General features: G+C 41.6%; 1 protein-coding gene across 9 annotated transcripts in view; it reads right to left on the bottom strand.

Annotated features, from left to right (window-relative positions):
* The window catches only part of ABLIM2 (actin binding LIM protein family member 2), a 130,889-nt gene that overhangs the window by 2,014 nt on the left and 107,187 nt on the right, over window positions 1–21,688 (bottom strand). For all 9 annotated transcript variants that reach the window (XM_071447454.1, XM_071447457.1, XM_071447459.1 and 6 more), the window contains 5 exons: window positions 21,040–21,172; window positions 15,380–15,438; window positions 13,372–13,426; window positions 11,996–12,060; window positions 11,744–11,824 (listed from right to left, as the gene is read on the bottom strand). In XM_071447454.1, the coding sequence (XP_071303555.1) occupies window positions 11,744–11,824; window positions 11,996–12,060; window positions 13,372–13,426; window positions 15,380–15,438; window positions 21,040–21,172 (393 nt within the window). The remainder of the gene's footprint in view (window positions 1–11,743; window positions 11,825–11,995; window positions 12,061–13,371; window positions 13,427–15,379; window positions 15,439–21,039; window positions 21,173–21,688) is intronic.

Genomic DNA, 21,688 nt, shown 5'->3' with positions numbered 1-21,688 from the left:
AGAAAGTATGTTTATCCAGGGTGCCTGATGACAGAGCACACTGAGACAAATTCAAGTTATTCCAGGACTTTAAAGAGATTGATAACAATGTAATTTCGGAGTTGGATTTGTTTTGCCTTGATCTTTAATGAGAGCACTGGACACCACACTGGTCCACTAATAGCAACCTTGTAACAAAGGAGAGAGCATACTGCTAAATTCTGAAATCCAAAATGTGCTTATCCATGGGAGAGACTCTAGTCAGACGTTCAGGCTGGATAAAGTAGGGGGGTTTAAAATGTCAGGAAATATGCTCCTATTTGATGTTTTGATGCTTTAATAGTAAAAAAAAATTAAAAAGAGATGGGAAAGAAATCCAACATAAAGAATCGGAAGGAGGTAGGATAACAATTCCCTAGAAATTATTAGCATCCACACTGAAAAGGTAGAAAAAGTAAATATGTGAATGAATTTGGAAGCAAAATATCACTTTCCATTTATTAACAAAGATTTCATTTGTAATGTAATTTACTCAAGAAAACGAAAGAAATTGTTTGTAAGAAGTCATTATATATAATTGCTTTGAGTAGTTATCATGGTTTCTTGTTTCTTAAGAAAGGACAGACTTGGTTTTTTTAAACAGGACTTGTTTTTTTCCCTTGAGATTCCACATTTTCAGAACAACAGTGACTAAGATCTTGGAACTGAGCCTTCACTTTTCATTTGACAAATGACAGCAACCCACCATAAGCACTGCTCATAGCATGGAACAAACACACCATGCATATTTAGCAAAGGAGATCATTTTTCACATGGAAATGAGCAACATCTGACAATGTATTCTAGAAACAATCTCTCACTGACAGAATGAAAGTCTCTGCATTCTCTCTGCATTGGTTTTTTTAGAATATTTTTCTGGTAATCCAGCGGACAAATGCAAGTAAGTTTAACTTTAGCAACTTCCCACAGCAAGGAACAAGTCTGTAGGCTGAAAAGGAAGTCTGGATGTGAAATATTTTATTTTATTTTATTTTACTTTCTAGGTTGTGGATAAGACTTAAGACATCTCCTCACTCAGGAGAAAGCAGTGGCAAACTGTAGTTCTAACTCAGAAAGTGAGAAAGCCTATGTACCCTTGCAGGTAAAGCTACCTTGCCAATCTTCCAAAACCATACAAAATCACATAAAACTTTAAAAGGACTATGTTTTCACCATTTTTCTTTTCCTGAGGTAATTTACACCATGTATTATGAGAAAGTGCTGTGGTCTCAGATCTGTTCCAGTACTGAAGGTCAGTGGAGGAAAACTCAAGAAGCCCAAAATCACTTCTTTCCTCCAGAGTGACAAACATTTGCTACATCTTCCCCTCCTAATGAAGCTGCCACCCATCTCACCACAAGCTGTGCAATTCCCCCTTCAGTGTTGTACTTTGCCATTTATCCTTTTGCTTTGCCCTCAGGCTTAGTGAGCTTCCCATCCATATGCAGCTATCCAAGGCAGAATTAATTAGCTGTGCACTGTGCTCCTCTGCCTGTGTGCAGATGACATCACCTTCATTCTCTGCATACACTCATTTTCTATTTCCTGTACCTCAGTTTTGTTTTATAACAGCACCATTTTTTTCCTCCTCACAGAAGGTCTCATTTGGTGCTGCCTGGTCCAAAAGCAGGTGGCAGCTTCCAGCCCAGGGACAAAGTGACTGAGATGGGGAAAGCATAAACTCACTTATTTCCACATCCATTCAAGTAGAGAGTCTCTTTGCTTTTAATTTTCTTCCCCATATACCCTCACCTCAAGGACTAACAAACTGACTTCCACATTAGCAGTTTCTTATTCCATCAAGGCATTTTTCACATGCAAAACTAATTCTGGTAGAAGGGAACATTTTCCCTTTAGTCTGAACCCTCTGTGAGAATGCCAGTCTATCCCCAGTGTAACATATTCCCTGCTGCTGTCCCTGCATCTTAGAAGCTTTCACCATACCCTTCTTTAGCACCACGGCCTCTAGATTTGGGACTGACCCTAGAAGCAGCAATGACTTAAGTTCTGTCTTCAAATTTGGAATAAAACCTTGGTCCCAGAAAGATGTCATCAAACTGGCAAAGCTGCAGATAAAAGCAACGAAAGTAATCACGGGTTGCAGTTTGATTTATGAGGAAACACTAAAAGGCCTAAGTATGGCTAAGCTCAGCCAAATGATGACTAAGGTAAAATATGGTAATATCTACAAATATTTGAAGGGTCTAAACACCAGGGGAACACACCAGTGTCAGAAGTTTATGGTCACACTTTTCTATGTATATGTGATGCTAAATTTTGCCTGCACTATTGTTGGGACTTTCCTAACAGCTTTCCTCAAAGCTTTAAAACCGAGAGCTCTTCTCAAACCTAAAGGCAGAAAAAATGCACCAGTAAGAAATCCTGGGCTGATTAATCTTTCTTCTCAGCTATTGGAATATTAATTTGCCTTAACTGAAGCGTTACCTTCTCTCATTAGGGAAACAAAAGAAGGGAAATTGAAAACTATGAGCAGGGAATATGAAAGATACTCATCTTGAGGTATGAGAGAATATGGGTGAAGCTATGCTTTACAAGGCCAAGAACATAATTTCCTTTTTCTTTTTTCAGTAATGGATCAGCTTAAAATATCCAGCTATGTTAATAATGCATCACTGGGCTATTAAAGGAAGGAATGGCCAAACTTACTAGTAAAAGCAACATCATTCCTTTTTTTTTTTTTACTACAGTTGGCCTTGTTTACATAGGAAGTCTGGGTGTTTTACAGTGTGCTAGTAAGTGATTCCTAATTCCCTTTGTGACAGTTTGGCCATATTCAGGCAGCTTAACTCAATCTCCTTCTCTGCTCTGCATCAACAGCAAGGCTGGGCACGTTGCAGACACTGAGGAGAGAAGAGAGGACTTACCAAGGACCTGTTCTGCCCACACTCTGAACTCACTCTATGTCAGTGAGGTCATTTTGGAAGCTACATAATGATGTTAACATGATGCTACCTGAAAACCTTGCTAAAAGATAAGGTAAGCAATTTAAAGATGATTCTTCACTATGATGACTGCTATACTCACAGCATCAGAATATCAGCTTTTGTGATATAGTTAAGTGTGATATTGCTACAATAGAAAGGACTATGGCATCATGTTGTTTTGATAACATTGTATTAATCTGAGCCTTTTATTAGGATACACAGAACTAAGCAAGGGCTGAGCTAAACCTCTGTGCTGCATTGCAACCACTAGAACAGAAAATCCTCATTCTCTGTGAAACACAAATATGAAAATGAGCAGTACAGACATGACCTCATTTTTTACTCTCTCAGAACAAAAGTAATTAATTGCACATTCAAATGCTTGCTCCACAGTGTTATCTCAGAAAGAAGTGGTGCTTTTCACTATAAATCAATGAGGCTTGTCTCTATTTCTGTGGTCTGCTAAAAAGCCAGTAATAATTCTAAATAGAAATAATTTTTATTTAATTCAATGAGATTTCTTTTCCCCAAGAATGATTTAGCTCTTAATGAAATTCAGAGATGCTTAAAACCAATACATAGTGTCATGGTTTCACTGCAGCTGGCAACCCACACAGCCATTCACTCACTCCCCCAATAGTGGGATCAAGGAAAGAATTGGAAGGGTGAAAGCTGGAAAAGTCATGTGTTGAGATAAAGACAGTTTAATAGGGAAAGAAAAAGCCACACACACAAGCAAAGCAAAACAAGGAATTAATTCACTGCTTCCCATGGGCAGGCGGGTGCTCAGCCATATCCAGGAGAGCAGGGCCCATCATGCATAGCAGCTACTTAGGAAGACAAAAACTCCAAATGTTCCCCCTTCCTTCCACTCCCCACTTATACACTGAGCATGGTGTCACATGCTCTGCATTATCCCATTTGTCAGTTTGGGTCACCTGTCCTGGCTGTGTCTCCTCCCAGCCTCCCATTCACCTCCAACTCCCCTGCCAGAGTGGAGGGTGACAAGCAGAGACCTTGGCTCTGTGTAAGCTCTGCTCAGCAATAACAAAAACATCTCCATATTATCAACCCTGTATTCAGCACAAATCCACACCACAGCCCCACACTGCCATTGTGAAGAAAATTACCCCAGCACTTAGGAATGTGGCATTGTTATGCATAAGTCACAGGAAGATAAAACTGCAGCTCACCTGCAGCCAACCTGCAGTACCTGGTGACCAAGGGGTGCTTCACAGGCATCCCTGTTCTGTGTCAGTAATTGGATGGGAGCCCTCATGTGCAAACCTGCTGATGTAGGAAGCTCAGAGGATATCCTACTTCCTCATAAAGTAAAAAAAAAATTGAGCCAATGAAAGAACTCAGTGGATGGCAGCAGGTGATGAGTTGAAGACCAGAAAAATCAAGGTCCTAGTTCCTAGAGGAATTTAAAACCTCAGGTTTGTTTCTCTTTTGCTCTTTGTTTTGCTGTATTCATGGGAAAGGACAGCTGAGCACCACACTGCCTTTGCTTGAATCTGTGGTGACTCTTTCAGCCAGTCTCTCTGAGGCACTTCTGTGCACTCTGTTTAACAGAGTGAATTTTAGTAGCTGTCTACTTCAATTCGTTTTTATTCAAAATCCTTGCCACACTTCCAACTTCTGATTCACATAATCCAAAAGTAAAAGCTACAGGATCTTCTCCAGAGATTTCAGTATGAGAAATACTCAAAATAAACAGGGATTTATTGAGAAAGTTTTATTCACAGGTAAGTGAGCATTCATGTAAATAACCAAGCCTCAGCTCTTCAAGTTGGTGCACAAACTTTTCCTATAGTAAGACTCAGGATTGTATAAGTATTTCAACACTTAGAAAATAATAGCTTCTTCCCCTCTCCAGTTTTTCTCTTCTTCACTGCCCTTCCACTCTCTTCTCTCATGCTTCTCAAGGTTAGCCCAAATAAAACTCTCAGATGGCCAATCAAAATTTGCTGGAATTTTTTTTCTATTGACTTGTGAAACCTCGTTTTGCTTTCACAAGGTTTGCACTCTTCACCCCTCTTTCTGTTTCACTGCTGGGGCTCAGCAGGCTTTTCAGAGGTTTCTTCTAAGCCTGCTGCATGGCTAATTACAAAGCTGTAATTAGCCATGTGCCACATTCCCAAGGGAGTATTGAATGTTATGCTCATCTACAGCCTAATTAAGCTTCATGCTCAATAAATATTTGAAACTATTAAGTAATTATGTGATTGGGGAGGGAAAGTTAAGAAATGGCATGAATTGCACCTAATGAACTTTAAAAGGTATCAAAGGATGACTAGGGCAGCTCTGCTGATCAGAGGATAAGGCAGCAGGCACCTGCAGTTACCCCAGACAAGGGCAATTATTGGCAGCACAAAGAGAGCCCTTGTGCAGGCAAGCCTTGCAGGAGCTGCAGATCCCCCTCCAAGCAGCAATGTGGGTGCCCAGAGGGGTTTCCAGGGAAAGCAGTGAAATATGAGCAGTGAGGAAAGGAGTCTGAGCCCCTTCCCCATGCCCATATCACCCCAAGCACCTCTACAAGGCCCCTGGGTCTGGGGCTTCATCTCATTCAGTACTTCAGGGTACCATGAAGTCTCCTAGAGAGGCTGCATTCCACTCAGCACTACCACTGCAGGGTGCTGCCAATCTAACCTCCTGGGAAGCATCACAAAGCACACAGAACATCTTCTGTAGGAGCACTGCACAGCCAGGATTTTGCCCAGCTGAGTCATCCCTAAAGGTACAGAAAGCTGGGACTTGTATGTATTTCTCTCAGGTATATGAACATTATGTATATGGTATGTCAGGTATATGAACACTATGTAAATAGCATACACAGAATATCTCTGATGATAATCTATGCCACCATCCTGTCATTCAAATGAGCTTTTTCATTACTGACATTGACATAAGTCATTGCCTCCAGCTGATGGCTGCTAAAAAATTCTGTATAATTAAGAAAATAATTCATAAATAAAAAAACCCTTGGCATCCATAGTAAGTTGTGAAAATATAAAGAAGATGAATTTCAAAAAATTCATTTGTTTTAGGCATAAAATACCTTATTCTTAAAGCAGATTTTCCAGCTTCCCTCAGTTTGGACTTCAATGCACCTGTAATGTAAGTGTTCCACATCTAATCTCTGTTCACTCCTACAGTGTTTCCATTCACGCAGAAATTACTTTCCACATTATATCTCATCAATTCTAATGCGTATTTTCATCTTATAATGGCTCCTTTTGTAAAAGGCTTTGAAATCTGATATAAACATGCATCACTGATCACAACACAAGCGCATGCCTAGAATGAGAAACACCACCCATGTATTTTTCAAGTTTAACAGTGCGAAATAGTTCTGCTGAAGGCAGTGACCCACACTTTCACCCCAGGTTATCAGCTTTATTTTATAAGTTAAAAGTTATTTTAACTTGGTTACAAGTCAGCCTGTAACCTCAAACCCAGCCCCAAACTGCAAACTCTAAAACACAGAGCAGTCCAGTCTTGCTCTTATTTTCCCCATCTGAGCTCCAGAGGAGGTGAGACACACGATGCTACTTGTATGAATGACATCCAGGAGCTTGGGCTCTTAAACATTCAGCCTCAGTTACTGGAAACAAGTCCTAAAATTGTTGAAGCCCAAATGGCTGGAACCCAGGGTTGTTGTTGAATGAAAAGTAGTGGAAAAAATGTTATCCCTAAAGCAAATCCAGACAAGCAGTTCCAGGAGGAAAAGCATGTTTGATTTAAAGTGAGTGCTCTGTTCAAATAAGACCACACCCATGTTTAAATCTCTCATTTCTGTTTACAGAAGAACAAGGTGGCAAATGAAACTTTGCTACTTGACATTCCAGGGTACTTTTTCCTTAGCAATTGTGTCAGTTAAACAAAGAATGAACAGGCTCAAACAAAAAGTGTAATAATTTACTTTCTACAGCATTTGATAGGCACGAATGGATAATGCTTTTAAGCCTTGGCATTCAAAAGAAACAGCTAAAAAAACCTAAGCTACATTAAGATAAGGAAATCAAATGAAAACACTAAAACATGGTTTCCAAATGGAAGATCCTAACTATTTTGGCTTTCAAAACTACCAGCCTGTGACCACAAAAGAAATCTTATACTCTGTGATAAAAGCAACTGCAGAAGGAAAAAAAAAATAAATCCATGCAGTTGGGCATGAACTACCAATATCTATGGGCAATGTGTGCACTGAACCACACTGTTCTGACTGAAGAACAGGCAAACAATATCCAAGCTAAGAGAAAAGTCTCAAATGCATGCTTTTAGGAGCACAAGGCTCAAATGATAAAGGTATTCAAGTACTTAAAAGAGGTTGCAAAATATTTGAAAGTGTATATGTTGTGTATGAAAGTGTATATGAAGTGTAAATATTCTCAATTTCCTTTGAGAAGCATCAGGTAAGGAATGTGCCAATGTGTACCATCCAAAGGAGATGTCTTAGACCTGAAAACTCAGGACTTAAGTTGTCCAAAATGGGGAAGTTTAGTTTACAACACTTATATTTTAACTGTTGCATTAAAAAAAATAAAAAGGGAAAAAGTTCTGAGATAGACCAAATTGTCTATTTTTTTCAGATGCTTTTGCAACAAACTCACCAAATAATCCTGTTTTGTAATTATACTATATCTTCACAGAATATACCAGTCTAGGCAAATTAGAGACTTAGAGAGGTCTCCAAAGCAGGGTCAACTTTAAGGACCATGAAGACTATAAAGACAAAACAGACCATGTTCCTCAAGGTCTTCTCCAGCTGTGCTCTGCACGCCTTCAGGGGTAAAGATTCCACAGCCTCTTGGGCAACCTGTTCACTGCACTGCTCTTACAGCGAGGAACATTCCCCTTATATCCAATTGTAATTTCCTTTCCTGCAGATTGTGACTGTTGCCTCTTGGCTTTCCAGTGCCACTCTCTGGGAAGGGTATGATCTGCCCTGTAACACCTCATACTACAAAGGCAAGCTGCTGATTCATTTTCAGCTTGCTCTCCATCAGCATCATCAGGTACTTTTCCTCAGAGCCGTTCCCCCCATCTTGTCCTGATGAATTGTGTTACTTGGTCACAAGTGCAAGGATGTGGATTTATCTCCACTGAATTCCATGAAGTGTCTGTCAATCACTCCTGCAGCCTGGCCAGGGCCCTCTGAACAGAGCTCTGCTCACCTAAGCATCAGCTGCAGTTCCCTCAAGTTCATCTGCAGACATGGGGAGGGTGCAACTCCTCTTCTCCACCCAGGATGGATAATCCACCCGGTGTTACTGCTTGGTTGTTCATATAACTTGCAATGTTACGTGAATAAACTTGTTCTTCACCATTTCCTGTTAGAATAGCTCATGGGAATGCTGCTCTGTTCATCTAACATTACAATAAACAGCACCGTGGTAGAGAGAAACTCCTAAAATATTCCTTGGCCAAATCCTTATCTACTGTGAATTCCTTGCATTTCTAATCAGCTTATACAAAAGTGAGATCCAGACTATTTATTCAAAAACCAAAGTGCCAGTAAGGTATTTAAAAATCAGCAGGCTGCTCATTATAACCAGTTCTTGGTGCTGCATGTATTAGTTCATTGTTGGCATAGACATCTCCTTGGAAGAGCACAAGGAACTGGGTACTTCTGTCTCACTGCTGAGTTAAGACAAGCAAACAAAAACATGCTGTGTGTTTCTATGCTTAGTTACACATACTTTTGAGGAAAGAATGACTACTTGAATACATTTATTACCAGTTGAGCCATCCTAATCTCTAGATACCTCTAGGGTTTAGAGAAATATGCATTTTTACAGGAAAATATTTTTATAATCCTTAAAATAAATTTCTTGCACAACAGTGTAATCTAAAAAATACTCACAATGGGAGTGAAGTTAGGAAAACACTACCACCCATTAAACCCCCACCCTCCTGTGGTCCTTGAACATTAGCCAAGGTTTCATTGTGGCCTCCCTTAATTTGACCCCAGGAGCTAATATCATTGACTTGAGTTCACTTCTCCTGATAGGAACACTCAGTGCAGGAGACTTTGCTTGGCAGAATGACTCATAGACAAACAATAATGCCCCTTCCATCACATCTATGATGGATCATTCAAAGTTCACAACAAACTGTTTCACAAAGAGGAGCTGCTTCGAGTCAAATTGTGAGACAGCTCTTAAATAAATCTACCTCATGCAAACTTAGTTGAACCTTATTGCTCCAAACTGGACCAGGAAATCAGAAACATCATGAGTGAGAGAGATGTTTTGTTGATACCAGACACAGTAAGACTGTTTTCAGGCTTGACAGCTGATATGAAGCACAGAAGCTCCAGGTCTCCTTTCACAGACACCACCTGTACCCTTGGACACAGCCATCACACCAGAAACTTGCTCTGCTTTGGTGAGGCTTCAGCCCACACAAATAATCAGAATAAAACTGGTGTATTAGAACATGGATTTTTTTTTCTTAGGAGATTTTCCTAGATATATCACTCTACAGCTTGGATAATACATGGATTTTAGCACTGCTACCATTTCTGTAGGCGAAATCCAGCCCTTTCACAAGTGACATTGGATGTGCAGGATGAAAACAGAATATCAGCTGGAAACAAATTCAGATTGGAAAGAGCACTTGCCTCTTAGAGATCCCAAGCATTGAATCATACCATCCAGCAAGTGTGAAATGGATCTCAAGAAAGGATGAAATATAACCTTAGTTAGTGCATGCTTTCAGTATTCCCAGTGCTGTCCTCAAAAACTTGGAGATACCAAGGTATCAATGTATGTGAAGTGAGCCCTCTGCTAACAGACAGTCGTCTGTATCCATTTCTAAGCCTGGTCTGCTTCTGTGCAAACCTAAAAACCCACACAGTCCTGGGCTCCTTGAGTCCTGGGTCCTACCCAAGCCTGAAATCTGCTGAGTGTACAAGTCAATAATTAAGTTATTATCTTCTACTTCTGCCACAAACGGGAAATAATGATAGGCTGCTTTTCTATGCAAAGCTACTTATTTCCAGGAATTCTGTAACACAAAAGAAAGGGTCAGGAATGAGGGGAAGAGGCTGACAGGGAAGGCAATGGTTTGTGCCTGTCACTCAACTCTGCACGTGGTTTGAATGTGTAGGTGAGCAACTGCCTCTGCTCTTACACTTGTTACAGTGCTATTCAAACTCTGCTAATTTAATTGTTTAAAAAACTACCAATCCCTATTAAATGTAAGACAGTCTACAAAGGAGTCCTTCCTGCAGACACATGTGTTTAGCATAGTGCAGCAATCAGCAGGATTGGCCTGGTCCCCTCACTGCTTTTCTGGTGCAGGTTTGAAGCAGATCTTGTTTATTGTTCTTTTTTGCAAACCTCTGTGAGATCTTTGAAGTGGTTGGGCTCCTTGAGCCAACAGGCCCTGTGCTGCACCTGGTGTGAGGCAGACTGAACAGCTCCAAAGTTAAACAAACAGCAATCCCAGCTGAGGATGGTGTATGAGTTACAGATAATGGCAGCCAGGGCAGGCATGATCCATCCAAAGCAAACTCTGTGTTGTCTTAACAAAGCAATTTAGAGCTGCATTTGCTATTCAGACCAGTCTGCTGTGTTTAAACAGAGACTCTATTCTTTAACACACACATACATATTTACACATGTGGGTAAATATATATGTATGAAAGAATCCTTCACTGGATGTGTCCAGAGGAGCATCCCTCCAACTCCCTGCTCCTTTTTCCAGACTCATCATGCTTTTCAGTATTGCTATCCTGCCCTGCTATAAACCAGACTTAAAACAGCACATAACTGAGGCTCTCTTTTCCTTACAATCAAATCAACACTGATTGATGCAAGGAAATCAAGTGACAAGCACATTCAAGTATTCGAGAGCATAACACCAATTTCAAAACATAGTACATGAATGCAAGTCTGGTAAATTATTGTTTTTAAAAACTGATTTTAATCAGAGGAATTTTCTGCTCCTTCAAAGTTTTACTTCTTTTCTTGTTCTAAAAGTAATTTTTCTTTCTTCTTTTCTTGTCATATTATCAACTTCAAAATACAGTAAATTTATTAAAATATAAATGTTCCTAAAAGTACTGTTATCACATATTTTTTATTGAGCTATCTCTTCTTCTTAATAGTAGTTCACAGAAAGATAGGTTACTTAAGGTGAGTTTTTACTCAGTCCTGTCATTGATCAGTCAAAAAAATCAACTTTGGATTTTTTGGGAATTTTGTTTGAACATCAATTTCAGGATTTGATCTTTGGATACTCAGCTTTCTGTTATGATAAATTATATCTACATTTCTCTATCCTAAGCAAGATGTGTATGGTAGAGCAAAGCTGCAGTAGAATGAACACAGATCACACAGCCAAAGGAGAGGCTGAATAAGACAACAGACCAAACAGAGATCCATGTGTTTTCAGGATGAATTGAGCCCTTTTGTAATATTTAGGTTATTCTATGAGGATGTTTTTTATATGAATTCAAACCAAAACAAACTCCACATTTTCCCACTCCCCACCTGAACTTCCAATACCCTGTAAAATCATCCAAAACTGATGGGTTTTATCAGTATCTTTGCAAAACACCATTTGGTCAGACATTTGCCGGGTTTTAGGCAATTTTTTAGTTAAATTGCCTACATACTGCCTTTTTTGAGAAAAAAATACAATACATAATGCCATTCTTCTCCCTTACTCTTCTCTCTTCTTTGTTGCTATTACTGAGGCACAGGGGTATGCAGGATAGTAGGCAAACAGGAGAAGTGCTTGCAAAACTGTTGAGCAAACATTCCTACCTCCAGCCTGGTCCTGTCCACATCCTTGGGCAATTTCACACGAACTCGGTTTGTTACAATAAGTGTTTCATAGGGGTAAATCTGTTAAAAAGACAAGAGCATATGAACTCCAGCTGAATCCAATTCTGAGGCAAGGAAATGGTGGTATGAGGAACTTACTAAAAAATGGTACATACTTGCATCCTGATTTGACAAATATTTCACTGGGACAAAAATTAACAAAATGAAATAAAAGAAAGGAACCCATGTAACCTTGCTAGGAAGTGCTGAATCTGATTGTTCTTCCAGTGCTGGAAAAGCCCTTCTTACCTTGTATTCTGCAAAAGAATGAGAACAGGTTCACAGTTTAGAATTTATAGTCATTTTTTGGTGTCGCCACAATGAACATTTAGGTACATCACAAATGTGCTATGCTACTACATTTCTCTCTTCTCAATAGCTGTTGGATAACTGCATGCATAGTAAGAATTTGACCCCCATGCCCTGAATGCCTATAACACTGTCTATTACCAAAGCAATTGTCCTGGAAATCAAAGGCTTTTTACAGAAAATCCATCTCCCGATGCCATTGGGTTACACGGTGAGTATGTCTGGCAAAATTGGGTATCTCTTTTTACAGGAGGCTTATGTGCAGAGTTAAGTCAGTCTGTCATCCAAAACTCCTGCCCTTATTGTTCTTTACTGAAAATAGTTAAAATATATGGATTATTAAAGGCATGTCAGTTTGGAAGCATAGATGAAAACCACTGAGATAATACCATATTACAAGATGCTGACACCCTGCACTTGGGCTGACTACAGTGGGAATAACAATAGGGAAGAAAAGATGATTTGGGGATGTGGTAACAGTGACTCCTGGATCTACACTAGCACAAGGGAATTCTACTTAGGTCAGTGTATGACTATGTATGATATAACTACACAATGTTATCTATTCACAATGGTGATTAAACACAACCAGGAGAGCCAAAAGGTTTTCCCAGACCTCTTTATGGTCTGAAATAAAATCAGAGATTGAGTCTACTTTTCCAAACTTGTACTTTAACCTATTCAAACACAGCGACAAAGATTTTTATCAGCACAGAGTCATGAACTGAAGCATTAGAGTAAGATTTTAAAACTGAGATAAAGTGTCTTGGAAATAAAATTTTTCAGCTCCTTAGAAAATTCCAACCCAAGTTCCATATTAAATGCACAGTCCACTTAAAACTGTAAAAAAAGAAAATACTGCAAATAAATTCTGCATTTTGAACTCTGCACTTTTTAACCACACTGAAGCACAATGGACTTTTTCCAACTAGACTTGAAGGAAAGATTATCTTAAATTTCCTCCTGTCTTTGATATGAGACTAACACCACAAAGCTGTTGCCACATATCAAGGATCCTGCTGTTGACTCAGCCTGGTTGCACCACCCTATGATGCAAGACTTCTGTCAAGCCTTTAACTTGGGGTAAGTAAAAAATAATATTCTCTGTGATAACCATGACACTGAGCTGTGCCTCTGGCTAGTCATTATTATGTGAACTACAGGAAGAGCTCAGCATAGTAACCTTTATGGCAATATGTTAATTAAAATCCTCAAAGGGTGAAAACACAAGGGGAAATGATATTGCAAAAAAAATGTACCTTTCATCCCCCAGCTTGCATCCTGGTCCGTTTCATATTGGCCCATAGTTTCAGGCTGACAGAGAAAGAAAGAAGCAATGTAACAGCAAAATACACAAAAACCCCACTCTGAATATTGTTGAGAGAAAAAAAGAAACACATAGAACCCAAATACAGATCCTTGTGTGAGAGAAAGAGAAATAAGTCTCAATCAAATTTGACCTAATTGCTCAAGTAAGCAAGGTAAACACACTGAAAGTGTCACATGCTGATGTGTTACTGACATCATCCCAAATCACTTCTGCTGCACTGCAACTTTTCTCCTTCTGCTTCACACTGCTGATGCCACTGACCAGGGAGAACTCTACATGTGCCATATATGTGCTTTGTTTGAATCACTGTCTTCTTCCTTTGCTGACAAATGCTATGATAAAAACAGTACAGGAAAGCAGAAAAGCACTATTATGTGATTTTTTTTTTTCCCAAGTCTCATTTTTGCCTGCTAGGGTATCAATGGTGTGCACAGCTATGCCCACAATAACCTGCAAGGCTCCTTGTTTGCTTTTGGAGTTTTATTTATGCAGCACTAGGATGGCTGATTAAAAATAACGAACCAAAAAAGCTGGTATGAATGAACCTACAATCCAAACAGAGGACATCCATTCTGAGAGGAATTTTGGCCTCAAGGATTTGACCATGAGCAACCTTTTCAACTCTCATCCAGGTTTGGGATTCTTTAAAAGGGACAGATGCTGCCATCTGCTGCTTTCCCATCACACTGCAAGGCATCCTGAGTGTTCTGGCCTCGGGAAGGCTTGGGAAGGCTTTGGTGCCTCACCACCAGTGCAGTGGCTGGGCACAAGTCAGTGTCTTGTTCACTTCAGGTTACTGGCAACACCTATTCTGAACAGTCAGAAAAACCTCTTGACTCACAGGTGGGATTAGTTTTATATGGACCCTTTTAAATTTCTAAATATTATTTGACAAAATTTCAGTGTCATTCCTTTCTTCAGAGAAGAATTCAAGAAACGAGGTATTGAAGCAACACAGACATAATTAGTCCTGTAATATTAACTCAAAGGGATGGACATTTCAGCAGCTACTGAAAAATCCATTTAGCTACTCCTTGATAATTTCTTTCTTGTAGCTCCTTCCAAGTGACTCTCAGTTTGACTCTTGTTACTGGGGAAGTTTAATCCTCCTCAAAACCTGTGCTTTTGCAGGTTTCACATCTTCCTTTGGAGAAAGAAAGGAACTTGAACAAGGTCCTCTCCATGCAATTTGGACACAAATCAATTCTTCAAACTGTAGGTGCACATGCATCTATGTATTGCTCATTACTATAAACCATAGTGGTTTTTCACCTAATAGTGTAAGCCATGACCTGAGAATCCTTAATGCTAGATGCCAGAGAGGCCACATTTTCAAAGCTTCCTCTTTATTAAAGACGAACAAAAGTTGCAAAAAATGATTTAAAAAAGCATTCCTTGTCTGTTCTGATTATAATTTTGTTAGACAATTTTCTTTCTAGATTGCTGCTTGTCATTCAGTCTTCATTGATCCCTCCCTGCCTTAAAAGTACAATGGCTGTGTGTGAATACACACACCCCACACAGACACACATTCATACTAGAAAAAACAGAACAGATGGTTCAAGGAATGCAGTGGATGTGGGCTGTTCCACCTTTGCTCTAAGATCATTACTTGTCTAATTACAGCCCTGTCTCTATCATTAATTCAAGCTATCCTATGACTAATGTGTGCAGCCTGTACATTTTAGATCTTTATTTGCTTTGGGAGGAGAATCAAGATTCCCAATGCTCACAATGCACACAATTAAAAGGAGAAGCCTCAGTCTCACTCTTGCAGAGAGACAAACTGTAACCCACTTAGGGAATGACTCTGTCAGACAGGGCTGGCAGCCAAAACACCTTTGAAGTGTTACTACTGTGTATGTTTTTAACTAGTTACTGAGTTGTCTGTTTATGAGACCTTATTCCTTGGAGAATGGATTTAAATGTGCACCTACCTGATGTAAGCCATTCTTTCCATAGCCAGGTAGAGAAGCAGACTTAGAATATGGAAATCCTGTAAAAGACATAATATACAGCTAAATCTTTCACAGCCTACTAAAACAGGGAATCCAAGAAAACATCCAGAAACAGCAATTACAAGATCAATGCAAATATTCTATCAATGAGATGAGATATAACTGACCTATGCTCATCTTTTCTCCATATTTCATGCACATGAACATGTGTAGCAATATCTAGAAACAGCAGCAGGCCAGGGCACAATGTGGAGGGAGTTGTGGGGCTCACATTATGGAAGCCTCATGCACCTACATGATGCAAAGCTTGTGATTTGAGAGATTGTGAAATCTCTGCCTTCCAGATTGGTGCTAAACCATAACTTGAAATTGGGATTAAAGGGATTTAGATCATCACTTCTGAATGTGCTATATGAGGTCTGGGTTATGGTTTCGTTTCTTAAAAAAGATGGGTTGATACCCTACCACTTACTTAAAAAAATAAAAACTTTTTTTTTTCCTGTAAAACATCTCTTGGAAAAATGCAAAAATGAAGATACAGCGGTGGATAAAGTAAATCAGCCAGAGTATATACACCCAAGTGAAAGAAAGTTTTAAGATGGAGAAAACTGGCAAAGTGGTGAATAAATGATTAATACAGTGATGAAACTGAGTGTGGTCATCATGAGACAACTGAAACGACTTAATTTTAGTATTAAGACTCTAATAAGAAAGTTTAAAAGTTAAACAATAGAATAACAAATACATGTGTAATAAATATTCCTGACTCCAGTATAGGACATTATGTAAAACTGGTGCAAAGAGTTACAGAAGTCAGATGGCTCAAAGAACTGAATGTACAATACTTCTTTCTGTCAAAATTGTTAGCAGTCTCTGTCCAAAGAGGAATCCAGACCCCACTGGATTAATAAATACCCTAAGGAAATTATTAGGAATAGGCATGCAGAAAGAAAAAGCAAAAGATGGATCAGCAGAGAGCTCAAAATGTGCTGAGATAAACTGAAAACTGCCAGAAGTCAAGCTGAGTTAAACACTGAAAATGATTTTAAAACAAATAGCAAAAGTTTCTCCAGCTATCCAAATAAAAAGAGAACAAGGCAAGAAGAAATGGGATCACTGGGAGTTGCACTGTGTCAGTACTCAGCAAAGGTGAAAGACAGCCCAGGTAGGGCTTGAGCACTGAAGGAGTATTTCATCCAGGGAACAGAAAGTGCAGCACTGAGCATGGATGAAAAGCTAAAGGAGTAAGGGTAAGCCAGTGAATCACTGTCATGATGGAAAAAAAAAATTCAAAGCACTGAATGTACTTAAACAGGGAGCAACAGGCTCAAACTGAATTGCAAACCAAATGCCTCCTACCATTAGAAAAGGGCAACTACAGTTTTTAAACTTAAGAGAGGAAAAAATAACAAATCATTATGTGAATGGTAGTGCCAGCAGAGAGCAAAGAGTAAAATAATACCTGTGCAACAGAATGCCTGTATCTGCAACAAAGCTGCCATCTCTGCTCCTGCCTGGAAAAAGCTGCTATGTTGGACATCAGTGTGCATGCATATCAATCTTTTGGCCTTTTGGCTACAGAGAAGATGGGCGAATGAGGTTTGTTGTATCGCTAAATAACCTTCGGTCACCGAGGAACACTGCCTCAAGGTAAAGAGGGGTTGGCAGCAGAGCCAGGCGGGCGCGGAGCTGCCCCGAAGCTGCCGGGCTGAGCCGGAGCCGGCGCGGAGCTGCCCCGGAGCTGTCGGGCTGAGCCGGAGCTGCCCCGGAGCTGGCCCGAAGCTGCCCGGGAGCTGCCGGGCTGAGCCGGAGCTACCCCGGAGCCGCCGGGCTGAGCCGGAGCTGGCTCGGAGCTGGCCGGGAGCCGCCGGAGCTGGCCCGAAGCTGCCCGGAGCCGCCGGGCTGAGCCGGAGCCGGCCCGAAGCTGCCCCGGAGCCGCCGGGCTGAGCCGGAGCCGGCCCGAAGCTGCCCCGGAGCCGCCGGGCTGAGCCGGAGCTGCCCAGGAGCCGCCGGGCTGAGCCGGAGCCGGCCCGAAGCTGCCCCGGAGCCGCCGGGCTGAGCCGCAGTCGCGGCGCCGGCGACACCGCGCGGCCGCCCGGAGCAGCGGAGCGCAGAGCTGAGTCCGAAGGGCCCAAACACAGCACTGAGAGCCGCTGATCCAGCCCCGCTCCTCTGTGATTAGACACTATCTGAACAGCTACCCTCTGCAGGGGTATGGCTCCTGCTTTGTCCTGTCTGAGGCTGCCTCTCAGCACATCATGGACACATCAACAGCAAGAGTTACATGCCTTCCTAGATATCTGCCTTCCTAAATACACAACATTTAAAATCATGAATTGTGGTAAATTATTAGCTATTGCACATCTACATATACAGAAACAAGACCCATTTTCACAGGTGGATGTAAGGAGATACAAGTCCTGTCTGTTGATTGCACAAGCCGGACACTGATGTGCTGCGTTAGTTGTGTTCTTCTGGGCATTTAAGTAATTTAATGTGGCAAAACTTCTTTTAGAGCAAAACAACCCTTTTCCAGTATGTTCAGAGCCTGGACAGAAAAATGCAGGGCTTTTTGCTCAGTATATCTAGAAACATCACTACCAATTCACAGCCTGCTAACTCCCTCCATTCTGCATGTAACCACTTGGCACCAAACCTATACCCAACAGGTTTATTGTCTCTGATAGTCACTGACTATGCCACAGGGATAGGGCTGAAAGCCAGAGTTCTCAAGCAGAAGTGCAAGAGGTAGAGATGCTACTCTTCTGTGACCAGTGGGGGGCATATGACAGACTATAAATATTCAGAACTAAACAGGGAAACACTGAATAGAGAAGGAATTAATTAGGATGTCCACAGGTATTAAAACAGTCAGGTAAGTGAATAAAAGCATAAGGAAAGAAAAAGTGTAAATTTCAGGAAGATAAAACTTCCTCAATGTTATTTCTGTGTAGCTGCTAACTGGGTAATGGGGTCAACTTTCATGAGGGACAGAGAAATGCTGATAAAAAGCAATGGAAAATGAACTACAGAAACTATATTGGCACAAATGGGATATTGGCCCTGACACGGAGGTGTGAATTATCTATTGCATTTCTAGTTTTAATAGTTCTACATTCCCAAGATAATCAAAAATATGAAAGAAGTGCTAATAGAGCAGAGTGACAGGTATAGGAACATTCTCAGAGGAAAAAATGAACACCATATGTTGTTCCTGTATAACAGTTCTCAGAGTGCTATGTACTTCTCCCTGCTTAAAATCTGCACTTAAGGACTGGTCTCTCAAAACATGTGTAGAAGAGCATCAGATCTAGTCCATAAAGCTTCCAGACAGATCCCATGTGTGTATGACAATGAAAGGTTCCAAAGGTTCTCATTTGTGGGCTACGATTTACAGATGAATCAGATGTTAGGTGGTCAGACTTGGTTTCCCCTGCACAGGGAATCCTGCAGTACACCTTGTGCACATGTTTGTGATTTCTAGTGAGGATTAAGTTATCAAATTCCTTTAAGCTAGACCTGTGAGACTGGTGAGTCTAAAATAAGTTTTCTTCTTTATCTTGTTACAGCCTTGTGACAGACTTTGTAGCATCTGTTTTCCCTCTTCCTTGCATAGCTAAGCCATAATTTCCTTAATACAAGTTGATGGAGCCAACTATCACATTACCAAAATGCCCACAACACTGACATCCTCACCCTGCTGCCAGACATGCCTTGCATTGGGTGCATTCTTTTGGAAAACTGCTTCCCCAGCTTGTTTACCCTGGATGACCCGCTGCTGCAGCATGGGGCAAAGTGGAGGAGGCAAGGAGAGGAACATCCCAGTTATTTCTTAAAATTTGCTAAACTTATTTTTTGTCATGTATGTAACTTAAAAGTAAAATTCAGGCCCAATAGTAATGCTTCTGACTTGCTGAAATGTGTAATAAGAAATGTGTGGAACATGCTTTTGGTACTGACAGCTAACATGGGCCAGTATTCAGAATTATTCCTTTTCCCACCTGGAATACTTCTGTGACCTTATAACTGTGAGTGATAACAAAAAAAAAAAAGAAGTCTAAGTTAATCTCTGGAGCAAGGAAATCTTTATGCATATCATGATAGAGAAGGAATGGCTCCATCAGTATTCAAAATACATAGTTTGTGTCAAGTACTAATTAGCACAAATGAAAAATCTGCTTGATACTGCCATCCTGTCTACTGAAAACTGGTATCATATAATAAATGGGCACTTTTATGAGGAGTGGGTTTTTGTGGTGAGGAATCTCTGCTCTCCAAAGAGACAACAGTTCATTTACACAGGCAATGCTGTGTCACTGACAGATCTTATGAAAAATCCCTATGCCAGGATATTTTCTCCTGAGAAGCTGGGAAGCTTCAGCTTCTCTATGTTTTGCTACTTTGTAGAATTGTTTACCCAGCATGTGAATTGTTTTTTACTTGATGACCAATGACAGCCAGCTGTGTCGAGGCCGTGAGCAGTCACAAGATTTTATTATTCATTCCTTTCTTTGCTAGCCTTCTGATGTCTCCTTTCTCTTTCTTTAGTACAGTTTTAGTATACCATTTTCTTTTAATATAATATATCTCATAAAATAATAAAACAGCATTCTGAAACATGGAGTCAAGATTCTCATCTCTTCCCTTGTCCTGGGAACCCTTGACCACCACAATGCTGCTCCTTTCACTAATAAGAAACTAAAAAATAGTTTCACCATCAAAGTCTGGAGGCACTGAATGCTCCCAAACCACGGCACAACAGACAGATGGGTGTAGTTATGGCAGAGATAAGCACAAAGGCAAACAAGGAGCTGAGTGCCAGGGCTGCAGCACACACAGGGAGCTGAGTGCCTGGGCTGCAGCACTGCCAGGGAGCTGAGTGCCTGGGCTGCAGCACACACAGGGAGCTGAGTGCCTGGGCTGCAGCACACACAGGGAGCTGAGTGCCTGGGCTGCAGCACACACAGGGAGCTGAGTGCCTGCGCTGCAGCCCAACCAGGGAGATGTGAGGCTGGGCTGCAGCACACACAGGGAGCTGAGTGCCAGGGCTGCAGCACACACAGGGAGCTGAGTGCCTGGGCTGATGCACTGCCAGGGAGCTGAGTGCCAGGGCTGCAGCACAGAGAGCTGAGTGCCTGGGCTGCAGCACACACAGGGAGCTGAGTGCCTGGGCTTCAGCACACACAGGGAGCTGAGTGCCTGGGCTGCAGCACACACAGGGAGCTGAGTGCCTGGGCTGCAGCACACACAGGGAGCTGAGTGCCTGGGCTGCAGCACACACAGGGAGCTGAGTGCCAGGGCTGCAGCATTGCCAGGGAGCTGAGTGCCTGGGCTGCAGCACAGGGAGCTGAGTGCCTGGGCTGCAGCACACACAGGGAGCTGAGTGCCAGGGCTGCAGCACAGAGAGCTGAGTGCCTGGGCTGCAGCATTGCCAGGGAGCTGAGTGCCTGGGCTGCAGCACAGGGAGCTGAGTGCCTGGGCTGCAGCACACACAGGGAGCTGAGTGCCTGGGCTGCAGCACACACAGGGAGCTGAGTGCCTGGCCTGCAGCAGGACCCCTGGGTGCCCCAGCAGGACCCCTGGTGCCCCAGCAGGACCCCTGGGTGCCCCAGCAGGACCCCTGGTGCCCCAGCACTCACGGCAGTACGGTGTGGCCGTGCCCTCCTGTGCCCGGTCGCTGCTGGCAGTGAGTGACAGCGAGCGCGTCTCCGAGTCTGGGGAGTTGGTTCTGGTCTCCAGATCCCCTTTCAGGATCAGCCAGCTGCTCTTCAGCTGCAGAGAGGAAAAGGCTGTTATAAGATACAGGATTTAACACCTGGAGGCAGCTCTCCTACCTCGGCTGTCTCACATGCCCTGTGAACTGCGTGTCTGTTAATGCTCACTGCCGCTTGTACCACCCTTTATCAAATTACAAAAGCTGGCTGTATGGTGAATTAGACATCACAGCTACCAGAAACTTTTAATTTGTAGCAGGGCTGAGGATAGTTTCTCTGTTCATGAAGCTGCCCACTGTGCCCCAGTTTAGAAGATGCCCTCTGTCATTTTCTTATAATTAATCTGCTCTTGACATTTTTCTTCTAGGTTGATGTGCACCCTATGTCTGCAGGATTAGCTGAATCACCAATGTAGATATTGAGATCCAGTGAAAATCCACAGTTTATTGCTCTTAATCTCAATATCCCTACTACTCTTTACTGTAGAATGTACATTCTAAACCCTTTGGGTGAGAGATTAAGCTTTTCTATGTCTTTTTGGAAAGACCTAAAAGTAATAATGATTAATTCAATT

The sequence above is a fragment of the Agelaius tricolor genome, unplaced genomic scaffold (genome assembly GCF_023055355.1).
Source record: "Agelaius tricolor isolate 1412-34295 unplaced genomic scaffold, bAgeTri1.0.p SCAF_24, whole genome shotgun sequence".
Classification (NCBI taxonomy): domain Eukaryota; kingdom Metazoa; phylum Chordata; class Aves; order Passeriformes; family Icteridae; genus Agelaius; species Agelaius tricolor.
The sequence above is the reverse complement of the archived record's forward strand: the minus strand, read 5'-3'. Positions and strand labels throughout refer to the sequence as shown.